This window comes from Anolis carolinensis, chromosome 6, assembly GCF_035594765.1.
Source record: "Anolis carolinensis isolate JA03-04 chromosome 6, rAnoCar3.1.pri, whole genome shotgun sequence".
NCBI classification, from domain to species: Eukaryota; Metazoa; Chordata; class Lepidosauria; order Squamata; family Dactyloidae; genus Anolis; species Anolis carolinensis.
This window is the reverse complement of record NC_085846.1, coordinates 84,013,182-84,031,296: the sequence shown is the minus strand read 5'-3', so window position 1 is coordinate 84,031,296 and position 18,115 is coordinate 84,013,182. Positions and strand designations below refer to the sequence as shown.

At 37.0% G+C, this 18,115-nt stretch overlaps 1 protein-coding gene across 4 annotated transcripts in view; it reads right to left on the bottom strand.

Annotated features, from left to right (window-relative positions):
* igf2bp3 (insulin like growth factor 2 mRNA binding protein 3) overlaps positions 1-18,115 on the bottom strand; it is a 98,448-nt gene that overhangs the window by 47,662 nt on the left and 32,671 nt on the right. For all 4 annotated transcript variants that reach the window (XM_062957156.1, XM_008112647.3, XM_016994366.2 and 1 more), the window contains one exon: positions 38-86. In XM_062957156.1, coding sequence (XP_062813226.1) covers positions 38-86 — 49 coding nt within the window. The remainder of the gene's footprint in view (positions 1-37; positions 87-18,115) is intronic.

Sequence of the window (18,115 nt, the reverse complement as noted above, 5' to 3'; positions counted from 1 at the left end):
AAACAGTTATCTTGAAAATATAAAGACGCATGCCTACCTCCCACTGCAAGTGTGGCGGGATATTTCTGATCTGAAGTTTTCGACTCCTGAACACAGAGAAGAGAAAGAGAGAGAAAAACCATTACTTGACACAAAAAGTACTATGCACAAAAAGTGAAAACAATCAACATTCAAGCGAAATTATTCCGAAGGTAGAAAACGACACCTAAGTAAGCATGTGTCTTATTTCAAGCAAGTTTCTTTTCACTGTATTCTAGACACATGGAGGAATAATGGACACATTAAATATTCTTGCTCAGTGTCAAGAACATCGCTACACTCATTTTGTTTATGTATATTAATTGCTTTTTACAACTGTGAAAGCTATCCCAAAATTGTTGTCTTCACAAAATGGTTTGCACAGTAATACAAATTCTAAAACCCATCAATATAATTAACATTTGAATTCTGAATATTCCGTGCTTGTCATATTTGGAGTGGCTGCTGCATTATCACCTGTGTTTTTTTTAAAAAACAAAAATATCCGATTTCATTCATCTGTTTTTTAATATGAGGCTGTAGCATACCAAGACCAATAAGGTTTTTAAATAGTCAAATCCTTTCTTATCTGTCTTTACCTCACCTAGAATAAATACACCAAGTGACTCTAACATTATTCCCCTTCTCCTCTGATCTTTGAAGCAAAATAGTCTCAATCCTAGTTAGTGCTTGGATTTGAGACCCCCAGGAAATGCTGTATTTCAGAGTAAGGAACTGGGAAATCACCCCTTGAGTATTTCTTGCCTAAGAAAGTTCTATGAAATGCATGGGGCTGCCACAAATCAACAAGGATCTTTGAAGTCACACATACGATTTTAACCTCTTTCCCTGATTAAGGAGGATTATTATTATGTTTATTTTTATCCCATTTTTTCTCTCCATACAGAGACTCAAAGGAGCACACAATTAAAAGCATTACAACACCACTTAAATAAATAAATATACAAATATTAAAACAGTATTAAACATCATTAATATTAAAAACAGTTCATGTTAAATCCATAAAGGCATATAAAATCACAACAGCCTCTGACATGAACTTAAAAACCTTCTGCTTTAAATCCCTGTTTGAACATAAAGATTTTAGCCTGCTGTCAGAATGACAGCAGGGAGGGGGCCATTCTGGCTTCCCTGGGCAGGGAGTTCCAGAGTTGTGGGGCAGCCACCGAGAAGGCCCGCTCTCTCGTTCCCACCAACCGAGCTTGAAATGGAGGTAGGACTGATAGAAGGGCCTTTCCTGAAGATCTCAGGGCCCAGGCGGGTTCATACAAGGGGATGAAGTCAGCCAAATAGCCTGGATCAGAACCATCTAGGACTTTAAAGGTCATAACCAACACTTTGAATTGTGCCTGGAAACAGACTGGCAGCCAGGGAGCTGCTACAACAGGGGGGTTGTCTGCTCCTTGTAGCCAGCCTGAGTCAACAACCTGGGTGCAGCTCCTTGGATGAGCTGAAGTTTCTGAGCACTCTTCAGAAACATCCCTACGTAGAGGGATGTTTAAGTTTCTAAGGCTGGACAGAAACTGAACTTCTAAATCACGCCCATTAACCCATACCACAGACTGGGAGTCTTCTTTTTTTTAATAGCAGTGACAACTGCTTTACCTACACTGCTAGTTTTCAGCAGGAAAACAAAATATGGCCATTCTAGGTGGTTAAACGTCTTAAGGACATGAAGAGATGGGATCATTACTGCAATTAAACCTAATTGCATGAATTACATTAAGTGTTTTTCTTATTGCTTCTGCTAGATATCTTTCTAGCATAAATCTATACTAATATGCATAGATATAATTGGGTCATAAATGCATTTATCCTATTAGTCAATATTTCTGTGAATTTTAAAATCTTGATTCAGCAAACTGTACGCTGTCAATTTGAATAGCGCTGCTTCCTGGGTTTGAAATTGTTCATTATTTTTGCCAATTTTCAAGAATCTGGGATTTTACTAGAAATAGGATCAATTGGGGTGGCATCAAGGAATTGTCCTAGTTCGTTATTGAGGGTTGCCTTCAATAGCATACAGAGTGATGTAAAAATATTTAAAAGTATTGCTAATCTATTGAAGCAAAAAAAAAATCAGTATATTATTAGCCTTTAATAGAGTCAGCCCATCCTATACATTGATTCTGTATCCATAGATTTAACCATTCACAAAATGATATTTTTTTTATTCCAAAAAGCAAACCTTGATATAAGGGATATTTGATATAAGGGACACCATATTACTATGCCACTATATGCAATGTGTAACAGTAAACTCACTGCCTTTTAGAAGATGCGGGGTATGTTTAGCTTGTTATTGGAACAAATTTCCCACAGCAAGGACTATTTGGGGGTTAGAAAATTATCCATGACACCAATGATTCCAGGTCTTTCCTACAAATGAAGGAAAACAGCTATTTTCCTCTTGGGCTTATGTCAGTTTCGTCTTTGTGGAATTGACAGCAATGTGTTTACCTGTTGAAAATAACAATGGTAGTTTTTCATGCAAAGAGAAAAATCAGATTTGTTCAGGGATTTTTTTAAAGCAAGAAAGAATGTCTGTCATCTACTTAAAATAAATGTTCTGTTGAAATGTGTATATTTTCTGGCTTAGGGTGTGTATGAACCTATGATTTTGCACCTTGGATGTCAAGCATAGCCCCTAAAATATCATTAAAATCCTATGGGGTTAAAATGTACCAGGAATCACTCAGTGCAAATATTTTTATCCATGTGGATTAAATTTAAAGCAAATTGGTAAGATTTATCTAGTTGAGGAGAACATGGAAGGTATATAGAAATGATAAAAGTTCATTGTGAAAAATGGCAAAACTATTCCTCCCACTATATGCATAGTATAAATATACTCCAGTTAATGAAGTACATGAGTTCTACTGGATTGCTTCTTTAACATAAAATTTGATACCAGGGGCAGGAATAACAAGGACATAATACAGATAATTTTGGATAAAAAAATAGTTGCAACACATCAAACCTAACAATATTCACATGGAAATGAGTCAACCTATCTGGTAAGCCTCACACACAGACTCACACGCATTGGACAGACTGCTCCCAAATGCCTGTGTGATGGGATCCCTGTAGCTTTCAACATGTTTTTATCAATTTTTAGATGTCAGCAATCATTTCGAAATTATTTTGAGGCCACCTTGACAAACTTTTGTATCCTGAAAAGGAGTTAGAAATAAATTGAGTAAATAATGGCTTCTGATTTTAAGGATCTCTTCTTAAAGCAGAATTGACACATTTATGGTCCAACACAAATGAAACCAATGTACAGTGGGGCCGTGGGATCCGCTAAGGTTGGTTTCTAAGACATCTGTAAAAACTCAAATCCATTGATGTTCAACTCCCACTGTATACAATTCTCTAATAAAATGGCATGCCTTATTTAAAATGGAAAGTAGCTCAAAAACAAGTGCTGGAGATAGCTTGAGATTCTGTGAAATGTCAGGAGGCTACAGCCAGGTATGACTACACATCAACATAATGCTGGAGCAAAACAAAATCAAGGTTTACTTTTTAGGAATCACCCCCTGAATATTTTTAAGCAGTAGCCAGCTGAATCCATGGATACAGAAAGCCGACTTTAGTAATATCATACACCTTCTTGGTTTCCTAGGTATACAATGCTAGAATGGCAATTTGCCTTCAAACTCAACCAGTTGTTCACCAATTGTTAGATCAGTCTCTAGTCTATATTATTTTCTAAGCTTGTCAACGAAAATACCCTACTTGTTCTGAAAGGCAATGAGTTAACCTTTACGCTAACATTGCTTGTTTTCCTTATTGTTGAATGCCAACTACCATGTGAGTGCATAAAATTTCTTCAGGCTCACTGTTACTTTAAAACAATAATGCCCTGAGACTGAATGCCAGAGTTCTTTGTCTTGTCCATATTACAACTCTAGGAGAAGCAGTAGGTCAATGTAGGATTCAGTAATGTCAAGGGATAAACTTTGGCTTAGGCAGGATAACTTTCATTCCATATTCTGAATATATATTGTGTATATTTTTCCTATCAAGAATTATGTCATAAAGAATGCTTTTTTGTGAGGGTCAGTTCAAACATTTCTCATGTTATTTGTCTACATCCTTGTCTTACCTTGTCTTGGGATTTCTCACTGATGTCCCTATCTGTTCTACAGTGAACATTTATTTGAAGTCTTCACTTGATCTGTCCATCCCCACTTCTCATTACATCAAGATCTTTGCCTGGATCAAATAAGTGTGTGCTGCTGACTTTCCACCTTAAGCAAGTGGTTGTTTAGCACCCAAGTTCTCTCATTGGCTTCACTGCGTCATGTTTCACTCACTACATGGCATGGGAAATTTTTGCCAAATGCAAAACATTATGTGAGATGACAAACTACCCAAATGCAAAACACAATAGATTAGTTGGGAGCATTTTTTTGTGAAAAAAAAACTACATTCAAGAAAACAGAAACTTGGGGACATACTGAAGGCTTTAGGGTAGGCATGCCCAACATGCACGTTCTGTGAGCCATATGCAGCCCAGAGTGGCTATGAATGCAGCCTAAAACAAATGTGTAAACTTGCTTAAAACATGTGATTTTTTGGTAACTCAACTGCACAGTTTTTGAGCGCAAATTTTTGAGATGGCAATGGAATGGAATAATCAGAGTATAATACATCCACAAATATCAGAGTTGTATCCATAATTTGAATTATAGTTGCAAATAGTTTCATCAGAACAAAAAAAACTGTTAAAATTAACTAATAAAGAGTAAGAGAATTCTGTTGCAATATTGCATAAAAGGAATTGTGAAAAAGAATTCAAGTGTGTATTCTGCTCTCACTATTTGTGGGTACGTGTGGCTTCAGTTTTACTGTCCTGGTTTTAGAGATTATGTTGTTCTGTATTATTCTACCACAGTAATTATTTCATATTACAGTAGAATCTCACTTATCCAACATTTGCTTATCCAATGTTCTGGATTATCCAACACAATCTGCCTTTTAGTAGTCAATGTTTTTGTAGTCAGTGTTTTAAATTCATTGTGATATTTTGGTGGTAAATGTGTAAATACAGTAATTACTACATAGCATTACTGCGCATGGAACTACTTTTTCTGTCAAATTTGTTGTATAACATGATGTTTTGGTGCTTAATTTGTATAATGATTACCTAATTTCATGTTTAATCGGCTTTTCCTGAATCCCTTGTTATTATCCAACACATTCACTTATCCAACGTTCTGCTGGCCTGTTTATGTTAGATAAGTGAGACTCTACTGTATATTTATAATCTTATATTATCTGCTTAGAACTGGATTATATGAGGCCCCTTCTACACAGCTGGATAAAATGCACACAGAAGTGGATTATATGGCAGTGTGGAGTCAAGATAATCCAGTTAAAAGCAGATAATATAAGATTATAAATGGGTGATATAGCTGTGTGGAAGAGCCTTGAGTCTACACTGCCATATAATCCAGTTAAAATCAGATAAACTGTATTTTATAGGCAGTGTGAAGGAGGCCTTAGTGAGGCCTAACTCTGCCTGTTCCCTGGGCTGAGTGGGTTGCTAGGAGACCAAGTGGGTGGAGCTTAGCCTTCTAACTGGCAGCAATTGGATAAAAACAATTATTCCTCTCCCTCTAATTAGGACTTTTATTTTTCTTTTCTCTTTGTTGTATCAACGTAGAGGTGTGGATGATGGGTTGTGTTGTCAAATTTTGAGGTTGGGGGGGGGCCTTTAATTTTGTTGTTTTTTCCGTCGCCGGGATTCCATCACTCTTTTATATATATAGAAGATAGAAGATATAGATAGATAGAAGATTATTATTATTACAAACAATCATGACTGAGACAGTAACTATTCTGTTTGAGAGGAACTGCCATACTAGTGACATTCAACCACCTCCAATATCTATGAAAAATTTCAACATAAGCTTTGCTACTTTCACGTCAGTTTTAGTAACTCTTTAAATACAGTCTGCAACCAGTTGGAAGGTGTCTGTAAAAGTCTGTATACTGACTTCAAACACTAAAAGAAAGGTTTTTTTCGTAAAAACAGTTAAGATTACATTTTTTAAAAGTAGTGCTATACTGAAGTGCATAAACTTTAAAGGTGGCTTATCCATCCAACTATAGCTTGAATTATGCCATTACTTAACACTGGTACCTAATGAACACACCAAATAGCTACCACTTTACATCATCTCTGTGCATTCCAGAGAAAGAAAATTCTAACAGATCTATAACAAAAGGTAGTTTATACAATTTAACATCAAGTATACAATTGGGTGTTACATCTCAAGGTACAAATTTCTTCTACTAGAGTCTAAGTACAACACAAAGGAGTAGCAGTATTGGAGGCTGACTGTCTTGCCAAGACTGACCCATGCTCAACATACTCCATGACATCCTTGGGGCTGTCCCAAATGAATAAAGCCACACTGAAACAAGATGTCACATTTTATACTTTCACTTGTTTATGCACAATAAGATGGTATGTGTGTATGTGTCTTCCAGTCCTGTTAACTCACAGCAACCCCATTAATTTCATAGTGTTTTCTTAGGTAATGAATATCCAGAGGCAGGCTTTCCAGTTCCTTCCTCTGCAATATATACCACAGCACCTGCTCTTTATTGGTGGTCCACCACGCAAATACTAACTAACCGGAGGTGACCTGGTGCTTTTTAGGGTATTTAGGTCATTAATGTACAAAAAAAAGAATCACAAGCCTTGCAATAAAATCAGCTTAAAGCAATACATATGGCAATACTTTTATAAATTAAACATGTATTATATATAGTTCATCAATTAAATAGTACAACTATAAGACACGTGCAGACTGGATAAAGAAAACTCACACAAGAGTTTTCAAATGCTCATCTTTCAAAACTAGCTTTTTGGGAGTTATAACTCACTCACAACCAGAGAGCACAGTGAACCCAAAAATGATGGATCTGGGCCACACTTGGCATGCAGATCCAACATGCACAACTGTAAATACTGGTGGGGTTTGGGGAAAACTGACCTTGAATGTTAGGAGTTGTAGTTCAACTACATCCAGAGAGCATTCTGAACCCAACCGATGATGGAGCCTGATGAAATTTGGCACACATCGGCAAGATGTCCAATTTTCAATACTGTTGGGGTTTGGGGAAATTGACCCAGGACAATGGGAGTTATAGTTCATCCACCCCTTGTGGAGACGAGGGAGAGGGCCTTCTGCATGGTGGCCCCCCGGCTCTGGAATGCGCTCCCCAGGGAGATTAGGCAAGCATCCACCCTGTTAGTCTTTAGGAAGAGCAGACTTTTAGAGAATGAATATTCGCCCCTAAGACAGATCCCGTTCCAGTGGCTACTACTATATTCGATGCACTTTATTCTATTCCTTCAGCTGGAAATAACTTCAATTGTCTACTTCATCCCAAGTTTTCCTATTTACTGTAGCACTTTGGTCACCTACCTCTTTTCCAGTTTACAATATACACTCCAATGCACTTTGGCCCAGTTTGTTTTTATGAATTTTGCTCAAGTTTTTAAATTGCGTCATTGTTATTGCGTCATTGTTATTTTACTATGTTTTATTTGATGTGTTTTTATTTTCTAATGACTAATTACCTGGGCATGACCTCATGTAAGCCGCCAAGAGTCCCCTAGGGGAGATGGAAGTGGGGTATAAAAATAAAATTGTTGTTGTTGTTGTTATCATCACCATCTTTATACATTTTCTAATAGGACCAGTCATAAAACCCAAAAATAAACAATGACTACTTCTAATATTTATTATTACAAAATTCCTAACCCAAGCATTGCCAGGAACCTGAGTACATTTATAAATGAAAAATATCTTAAATAGTTCATCAGTTAAAAACCATTTTAAATAGTACAAATATAAGATATGTGTACAATGGGTTTTTAAAAATAAATAAGGGTTTTCAAATGGTCACCCTTCAACACTATATTTCTAATTTCAGCATTAGATAGCTGCTTTATCTTTTCCATCCTATTTTAAGTTCTTAAGATAATTATTTGGAAACACGCACGCGCGCATGCAAAACATTTAAAACCCCATGCTGGGCACAGGGAAGCCTTTTTGCTTGCTGAATTATGGTCAAGACATCTTGGCCAGGATCCAAAGAGCTACTTTAGGCATGCCTAGTAGAATTGTTTCTGGTAGTCTTTTTCCTTGAATAGATTCCTATCCATATTGTGCCTTTGACTCAGTTTCAGAATGAACTCCCTAGACAGCACAGCACATCTTTTGAGAAACACAAACCCTGGAGCCCCCAAGGTACAAAGAACTAATTATGCTGTTCTGTGACATACATTGGCCAGGATCTACATCTACCAGCCATACAACCATGGAATGCAAACATCACAAAAGCTTTTTAAGACTTAACTTTAATAAATGTGTGTCATTAGCGCTATTATGCAAGGCCTAAACTGTTCTTCACGCCTCTCAAACTAAAGGTTTAGATGCATAGTTTTAAAATTCCTGACAAAAGGGATTTAAATAAAGAAATTACAACTCTTATATCAGGTACTTAAATATTTCTTTGTGCTTTTCTATTCATCTTCATAATGAAATATGAACCTTAATTGATAGAATGGTCTTGGTGTTTTGTGATAAAATGCTGCAGTACATGAATAGTGTTATCATTCTCCTTCTATGCTTATTTCTAATTTTTAGTAAATTGGTTCATGTTCTGTTTGCCACTTGTCTATGAGAACAGCATGTATTTATCTATAAACTGGCTTCATGTATATGTGTAAGGGCATGTTTTGGGGCCAAAATTATGGATTTTGCTTTGACCCATGGGTAAGTTATGGCTAAAAGTGAGGGGCAAGTAATAAACAAATCTTTTCCTCTCCTTTTAAAAATGTGTAACAGAAGCATATGTAGGAAGGTGAGGAACAATTTATTTGAGGGGTTATGAGGGAGGGGTGGTGGATTGCATTGCTGACCTTAAAATGTCTACATCTATACAAATACAATGAGGAAAGGAATGAGAATGTATCTGAAAGAAAAAAAGAGAGGAGAGTGCAAGGAAGCAACCTGCCTCTATGATGGACAAAGGCAGTGACAGGAGGCAGAGGCCAGAAGCGCTTCCACCCCATTACCCCTCCCTTGCCAAACGAAAGGAAAAAGGCAGGCCTTTCCCCTTCCTTGTCATATTTTTGTGCCTGAAAAGAAAACCATTTTGGATATATGAAGTAGAGCAGAGCAACGGTGGCCTTACTTAATAAGGTATTTTCTTGCATCCATAAGGTTCTCCACAGAGCGATATCCTTGGCCATTTTTAATATAACATTAACCATGTTTATGCTCCAACTGGACCGACAGAGTAGTGGTAAGTGTTCTAAGTAGCCATTGGTAGAAATTGGTCACACATCCAAACAGGACATATTGGTCATCATAGGTGATGGGAATGTAAAAAGAGGAGACAGATCAGAACCAAATACTATCCCAGAACTGAACCAGGATCAATAAATGAAGCAGGAAACAGTTCATCAAAAGACCACCATCTTCAGGCAATTGAATAGATACCACCCTATAGACCAGGCATGGGTAAACCTCGGTCCTCCGGGTATTTTGGACTTCAATTCCCATGATTCCTAATTGCTGGTACGGCTGTTAGGAATTGTGGGAATTGAAGTCCAAAACACCTGGAGGGCAGAAATTTGCCCATGCCTGCTATAGCCAATACAGAAATGAAACAGAATACACTATTAGAGGCAGAAGTTGGAAAAACTTCATTCTTCTGCTAAAACAAGACCAGGAGTGGATTATGATACATACTATGAATTGCTATTATATAAAATGTAGATGAAAGTTTTGGTACTAAATCAATCAATTTCCAAAAATATAATCTAATACACATCCTTGTCAATTTGAAGATTATATAAAGAGCAACTTGGTATTACTAAGCGTAACAAGATGGTGAACGAGGAAAATTTGGTCTGAAGCAAGGGACATTATCAGAGAAGTATACAAAGTTACTCATTGGTAGCAACAAGAAAAAAGATCTCACTGGATGATTGATGAAATTCTTCAAAGAGTTGGGGACAAACAAGAAGAAAAGGTAAAAGGTAACTCAAATACATTATAGGATGCAATTGCTCAAAATGTTGTGCAGAGGACAAACAGATGTACTATACTATTTTTTATTAAACATTCATTTTTCTTCTTAGCTTGTCAGTACAAACCAGTCAAAATTTGAGCTCATCACTACTCCTGATGAAGCTATACACAGGTAACACAAGCTGAAGATCCTTTATTTGGAATTCTAAAATCCAAAATATAAATCCAAAACTGCCCACATGGGGGCTATGACAGTGATCCTTTTATTTTTTTGATGGTTCGAATGTATTTCATGAACAAAATTATTGAAAATATTCTGATTATAATTACTTTGAGGCTATGTGTATACCTTGAGAGTATGTGAAACAGAAACAAATGCGTTGTTTAGACTTGGGTTCCATCTCCAAGATAGCTCATTATGTACATATAGGCAAATATATGGATTCCAAAATCTGAAAAAAAATCCAAAATTCAAAATGCTTATGATCCTAAGCATTTCAGATAAGGAATATTCAATCTGTACATATTTATCATGCTGCTCACATTTTATAGAATTTGCTTCCCAAGATGTGTCACTAGGCATTAATTTCTCTGGCTTTAGATTAGGTAATGTCACTGAGGATATGGCCATCAATGGTTACTAATTTGGATGGCTATGACTAGCATTTGCTATGAAAGAGAAATGTAAAAGGGTTATTGCTATCACGGCCTGTCCAGAGGCACCACTGCTGTTCACTGTAAGAAAAAGATAGATCTTTTGTTCTGATCCAGAAACCTCTTATGTTCCTATCCTTGCCCAGAAAAAGAGGACATCTGTCTCCAGTGTCATTTGAAAGATAACACAGTATTGCAGACACAAGCCCTTTTCTCTCTCCCAAGAAACGGAGAGCCCGTACCCTTTCTGTGCCAGCTTTTGAGAACCCACAGAGAACACTCTCCTATGGCATTGCTTTCCTAATCTGAGATAAAGGTGGGAATTCCCCCTATCCTATCACCATGATCTCTTACCAAATAAGAACTGCCAATAGTTAGTACAAACAAGAAGAGGAAGTCTCTAAAACCAGTAAAGGAAGTCACTTGCAGATAACTTTTTCATTGCTCGATAGTCCTGCTGGATATAGTAGCTGGAAGTGTTAGGGACCATATATAACTGATGACTCAATTCATGGTTTCAACATTAGTTGGCTCCTAATCCCCCAGCATTATATACCCCTTTAGCCTGATTAAAGAGTTTTGGAAAAATTAAGTTCATTTCTGGCATTTTATGTTCCCGAAAGCCTTCATTTGTTATTCTTCCATGAGGCTTCCTCCGATTACTCATGTTCTAAGTAAGGATCTCTTACACAGTATAGACACATACACAGTCCAATGATGTCAACAATCTGGATTCATTTAGAAGCACAAGTGGACAACTTTTCTCTTGGGAGTTGCACTCCCTTGGAGTAAACAGTCAGAAGCCACAAGGTGGGGTTGAAGACAACTGATGTAGTTAAATGAATAAAAGACAGTGGAAAGGATGACATTTCTCTTTTTCTACCATCTTTTTTCTCTCCCTACAGTTGGGTGCTGGGAGAGGGATTGGTCCAATTGATTTCTTTTAGAGCTGTTTGGAAATTATGCAGATGCTGGCTATCTACCTCTGACTGAGAAAGGTATAATAAAGAGTTGTTGTATGTCTTTGGGGCTGTGTAGCCCGAAAGACATACAACAACCCTGTGATCCCGGCCATGAAAGCCTTCGAAAACACGTATAATAAAGACTTTTCTAAAAGGCATGGGAGCTCAACTACAGAGGATTAACTTGCCAGAGGATCTGAAATTGTCAGAGAACTCTCCTCTATGTCACGGTAATGGTGACAATACACTACAACAGGATAAAGTAGATGGCTTTTTTGCCATAACATCTCAGTTGTGAAACAGTCTTTCCTTGGAAGTACTCTTGTTGTTGGCTTCATTTCAGTCTCATATTAAGAATGGCTTTGTATTATTGATTTATTTTTTATTTATTACTGCTTTTATGCCCCACCCTTCTCACCCTGAGGGAGACTCAGAGTGGCTCACAAAAAGGCACAATTTGATGCCGCAGATACATACAAGCAATAAAACAAAACATATACATTAACACCAAAAAGTTAAAAACAACTCAGTCTTAAAACCAATGAATTAAAACCACACAATCCAAAGGCATAATCCAAGAGCCATTTCGGTTGCAAATTGCACTATTCCACATTCGCTTATTCACTGAGAGTTAGTGTCCAAAGGCTTCCTCCCACATCCACATTTTCAGGTTCTTTCTGAAAGTTAGGAGGGAGGGCACTGATCTAATTTCATTGGGGAGGGAGTTCCACAGTCGAGGGGCCACCACTGAGAAGGCCCTGTCTCTCGTCCCACCAGTCGAGCCTGCAAAGGAGGTTCGAGAGCAGGGCCTCCCCAGAAGATCTTAACCTTCAAAATGGTTCACAGAGAGATATACGTTCAGACAGGTAAGCTGGGCTGGAACCGTTTAGGGCTTTATAGGCTAAAGCCAGCATTTTCAATTGTGCTCGGTAGCAGACTGGCCGCTTTTTTGGTCTCTACAGTTTTATCCAATGTGTGCAATGTTTCAAACTATTTTAACTAGTTGTAAAATTTCTAACATTTAGATAATTTAAACTAAAGTATGGGCAGAATGTGGCCTGTCAAGATCTTTCCTCCCACCCACGCATGGCCGATGAAGGCATGCAATGGCGGCAGGAAGAACACGTGTGTGTAGAGGGTGAGTGAGTGTGAGCGGTAGCAGATCTGATGGTGGCAGTGAGGGTCAGTGTGAGCAGCGATAGCAGTGACTACATGTGTGCAGCACTGGGTGTGCAAGACAACCGGCACATGACACATGTACTCATGCATGGTCGACACACACATTCACACTGGATGCACCTGTGCACGCACTCGCACACAGTTAAAGTCTAGCCCCTCAACAGTATGCGAAACCATAAACAGCCCCCCCCCCAAAAAAAAGTTTGGGGAATCCTAGTTTAAATTGTCATTTTATTATTTCAAAATGTAATTTTTCTCAATAGCTTTAATATATTTTGTTGCATATCACCCCGAGATCTTTCAGTGAAAGACTATGTTTTAATAAATAAGTATACATTCTAATACAGGGTTAGTTTTTCAAAATCCTAGGATCGCCTTTTAAAACTAGGAGGAAGGCTACACATAAGTAATTCTATACAAAACATGCCATCATGTTTACCATAACACATGACTCAGTTTTTTTTTAAAAAAATCATGCTCTGCACATATATCTATTACCTTGGCATAAAAAAACATTTCTTGACATTATCTATGCTTGCTTATAGGTGTATTTCTTCCTTTAATGCTCAGGTCTTAGCAACAAGAACAAATTGTACCACTTCAAGTCCTTCCTGTGAAAAACACTAACATTTTTTTAAAGACTAAATATGAAGCGGCCCATTTCTGTAGATGTAGATGTGCATAGAGACACAAGCAAGGAGTTTTGGTGGACAAACTGCAGTGCATAATTTTTTTTCTTTTAATAGCAACTCTGCACACCATTCTGCATTGGTGGTCCCTTAATCTTTTCAGAGCATTATCCAGGGGGACAGGGAGGGGGTAAATATGTAAAAACCTCCCTATGTGCCAAAATTATTGTCACAGAATCCAATTTTAAGTGGGTTTTTCCCCATATGTAAAGGCAGATGAATACTTGTTTTAATAAATAGCTAAATCCACCTTTAAGAATAAAACAATGCTTACAGTACATTTGTTTGGCTAGTCAATGAATAAAGACAAACACCAACTGCTGCACTATGTGCCAAGGCATTACATTTCAGTATATATTATTTATGGGCATCTTAAAATTAGTGTAAAGTAAATTAGAAAACATTGGCTGATGCATATGGATTTTAAAGTCCGGATTTCAACCACAGCTGTCCCTTGTGAAGAGGACTGTTTAGTTTGAAAGCATATCCTCCACGTGTCTCCTGTTTCAGTTAATGTACTGAAAGCATAATCTGGACTGTGTAATGAAGTATCTCAAAACAACAACTGCAATATAACTTGATAATAAATCATTTTTCGTCTGAGGCTCCGATATCCCAAATCGCCCAGCACTTTCCAGCATTATTCTTGGGCAGCGGCAGCGGCGCTTCATCTTACACTGACCGGGGAAAGGCTAATAAACTGAGAAAGTCCCACAGCTGCTGCGTGGCCCCATGTATAGACTATTATTCCAATTTTACAGATGAGGAAGCAAGGCTGAGAGATACTGCCTGGCAACATAAAACCCCACAAGAGCCACCCAAATTCTTGATCTCCCCATGACAACCGATTATCTTGGATGCTGATCCAATATCTGCCAATGTGGCAAACCAAGAAAAAATTCCATAGTCATTTTGGCTTTGGTGATTTCCCCCCCTCCTTCAGGCAAATCTATTTTCCTCCTGTGAAATAGTCTATGTAAAGTTACAAGCGTTACTTGTGCAGCATCAATGTACATAGTACCAAGTAGCAATATTTTTTTAAAAAAAGATAAAAACCTTGGAATCTGAAGTCAAAAGGGTCTGCATGCACAAAAGAAGCATAACTTCAATGAATTAACAAAATTTACTTTTAACTCACAGACATGTTCTATATTTTAATTTGCAATGTTACCATATCCAGCGTTGTCTAGGAATCAGCTGACATTGCACGTGGTCTGATTTAAGTACAGTATATAGAACTGAAGCTACAAAATACACTCACTTAGGAATCTACAATAACTATTTCCAAATAAATACACTTATAATGAAACTATAAACCTCCTTAAATCAAAATGACCCAGATTAACTATTCTGTGGATTGTCATTTTATTTCACAATTATTAAATAATATTTAGGATTTTTTTGGACATCATGAGGATCAGGTACCACTTAAATTTTATTTTCTGACTGACTCTTATTACTCTTTGATTGCATTCCATGTTGTTGTCCATCATTATCCAGCCTAACTGGGCCAGCTTTAAATCACAATAATTTTAATAGCAGGGATTCAAACATATGCTTACTAGTCATGGGCTCGATTACTGTCTCATTCATTTATTTTGTATTTTCATACTGTTTTGTTCGTTCAGAATGTATGAAATGGTACACCCCCTTCCAGAACGGAAATATCACTGAAACAAAAAAAGTGGGAACGTTAACCGTTTAGCCAGCCAATTTCTGGCGTGCCCAGCACCTCTCACTCAGCACTTGTAGGTCCTAGCAAGCCCTAGAGCCGAGCGCCCAGAGCTTCTTGCTCAGTGCTCGTAGGTCCTAGCAGGCCCTACAACCAAGTGCCCATAACCCAGCGCCTCTCGCTTGGCACACATGGATATGTGGGCCCTGACAGGTCTACAAGCCCTGGTGCTTTGCCACCAATGGGCTGAAAATCATTTTTCAGACCTTGGACAGAAAGGCGCATTTGGAAAGGCACCCATTTTCAGGAGAGGTGCTCAAAAACTAAAACCGAGCCTTATGAATGAAACAAACAGAAAGGGATAGTGATTCTATACAAATGCACAAGACTAACTCTTCGGTCACTTTTACCTAAATCAGAAGTCGGATTTAAAGAGTCCTAATTTTGACTGGACTACATTTCTGTTTCCAATTCCAGCTCTACACTTCGTGACACATATTAACTGATACTTTGTTTTAATAAACTAAAAAGTGTTTCTATCTGTCCTCAAATAACACACTGTTTAAAAAGTAATATATTTTAACACCCTAAATACTACTACATTTTAAGAATTGTGCAACAAGTTTCTACCCTTATCATAAGTATTGGGAAGGTGTATCCTGCAAAGTTCACCAAAGACATTAAATAAGCATTATAAGTGAACATCAAGATTATTTAATTAGGATTTTTGGCCCTACGCTGACACCAGGATTGAGAGATTCATGTCAACCAATAAAAATTTCAATACAAAACAGAATTAAGTTTTTAATCCAAATTCAACTTCATTGCTAGTATAACTAAAACCTTAGGTTTCACTTTATAACAAACCAGAAGACTCTTTAAAATCGAACAGAAACTATTATGCCATTTAAAATTGTGGATACTATAGTTTTAAAGTACGTTGTGTCTGTGAACTGCATTGAAATGTATTAGTGCAAATTCTTTTTTTTAAGCAAATAAATAAATCTGGAGACACAAATAATTAGGTGACTGTATTGTTTTATTTTTAAACCACCTTATAGGCAGAACTGAAAGATGTAATATAAAATTAATCTCAACCAGAATATAGTGGAGCAGAGCAAGGAAAAAAAACTCAGGAAATTTTTAAAACCATGCAGCAGAAATAGTACAGCTAATTAAGGGTATATCATAATAAATTATAACAATCTAAACTACATTTTATGCAATAACAGAAGAAACTGAACACAATACACCTCTTTGGTTTCTTTACTGTAGTAATTATGCAATAACTTTAATGACAACTTTTATTTTCTAAAAAGCCTCCAAATGTTTAATAACACACATGTCAAAAAGTAATCTTGATTAAACAATTTAATTGGAAGTAAGAATAAAATCAATATTTAAATTGGTTAAAATATATTATCATTAATATTGTTTGCTGATTTATCCTATTTCCAATACAGTCAACAGCCTCTGTCAGCACTCAAAACATGCTGAATAAAATATCTATGAAGTATTTTGAGATCTGGTAGGTACTACTCTTACATCTACCCTCCTGACCAAAACAATCAATGCTATGTTGCTTTACATGAAATTATGACTCCTGTTGCAATCTAAAAGCTAAATCTGCTGAAGCACCAGAGAAAAGTGAGCTATAAACTGAAAACACAAAGGAACAAAGCAACTCAGTACTAGATTTCTACAGTCATTGAAACAACGGAAGAAAAAGTGACTTTACAGTACTCTCCCAACTGTGATCCCTTTTCCTTTACAGGCGAAAATATCTCCCAGAAATTATTCCAGCGTTAATCCTATTTTACATGTAATTCCCAGTTGCCTACTGATGTAGGAGCATCACACCTCTATACGCATCCACACTGTTAATCCATTTTTCCCTGTAAAAAGATATGCGACATATTGGCTTCTTTAGTACATTTTTAAAAACAAAATATTTGTCTTTCCAGAATAAATAGTGGCTATTTAATATATATAAATTCTGGGGAATAATGCCTAAACACAAAGTATGCCATGGAAAACAAGATAAACTGAGACCCAGAATGCATTCTACACTGTAGAAATAATGCAGTTTGTCACACGAAGAAACTTTTACCACTTAAAAAGTGGTAATACCTGTTTTATCAGAATCTGCTAAACATATTAAATTGGGGTGTACCCACACTATAGAGTTCAAGCAGTTTGACACCATTTTAACAATTATGGTTCAATGCTACAGAATCATGGGTGTTGTAGTTTAATAAGGTCTACTGCTTCCTCCGCCCAAGAGTGTTGGTGCCTCACCAACCTACAACTCCATAGCCTTGAGTCATGGCGGTTAAAGTGGTGTCAGGCTGCTTTACTTCTACAGTGCAAATGCACCCCAGTCTAATATGTGCAGAAGATTCTGGTAAAATAGATGTCATTTTAAAAAATCACAGCAAGAGGCATTATCTGTTATTATACTATCTCGTTAGGGTATGTGTAGAAAGGTGTCAATCAAGAAAATCCATGTAAATTACAGCTTACCGTTGAGAAATCTACATAATTTTTAAACTAGTTTTAATTTTGTAGCACTAGTTATGCATACTACCTTGTACATCTTGAACAGTTCTAGCAGCAGCCAATGTGTATATGCATTTTAGAGGTTTTAATCTCAGATATCTTCAAAAGAAAATGAAGTCAAATTCACATTTTTGAGTCCTGAAATAATTATAAAACAGCACTCACTGCAATTTCCAAGCAAGCATACACAAAGGCCACACTCAGATATCATGATAAATCAAGGTTCATTGTAAAAGGATACAGGGTTGTTTTAAGCCATTGCTCATATGCATTTCTCTCCTCCTATGGCTTAGT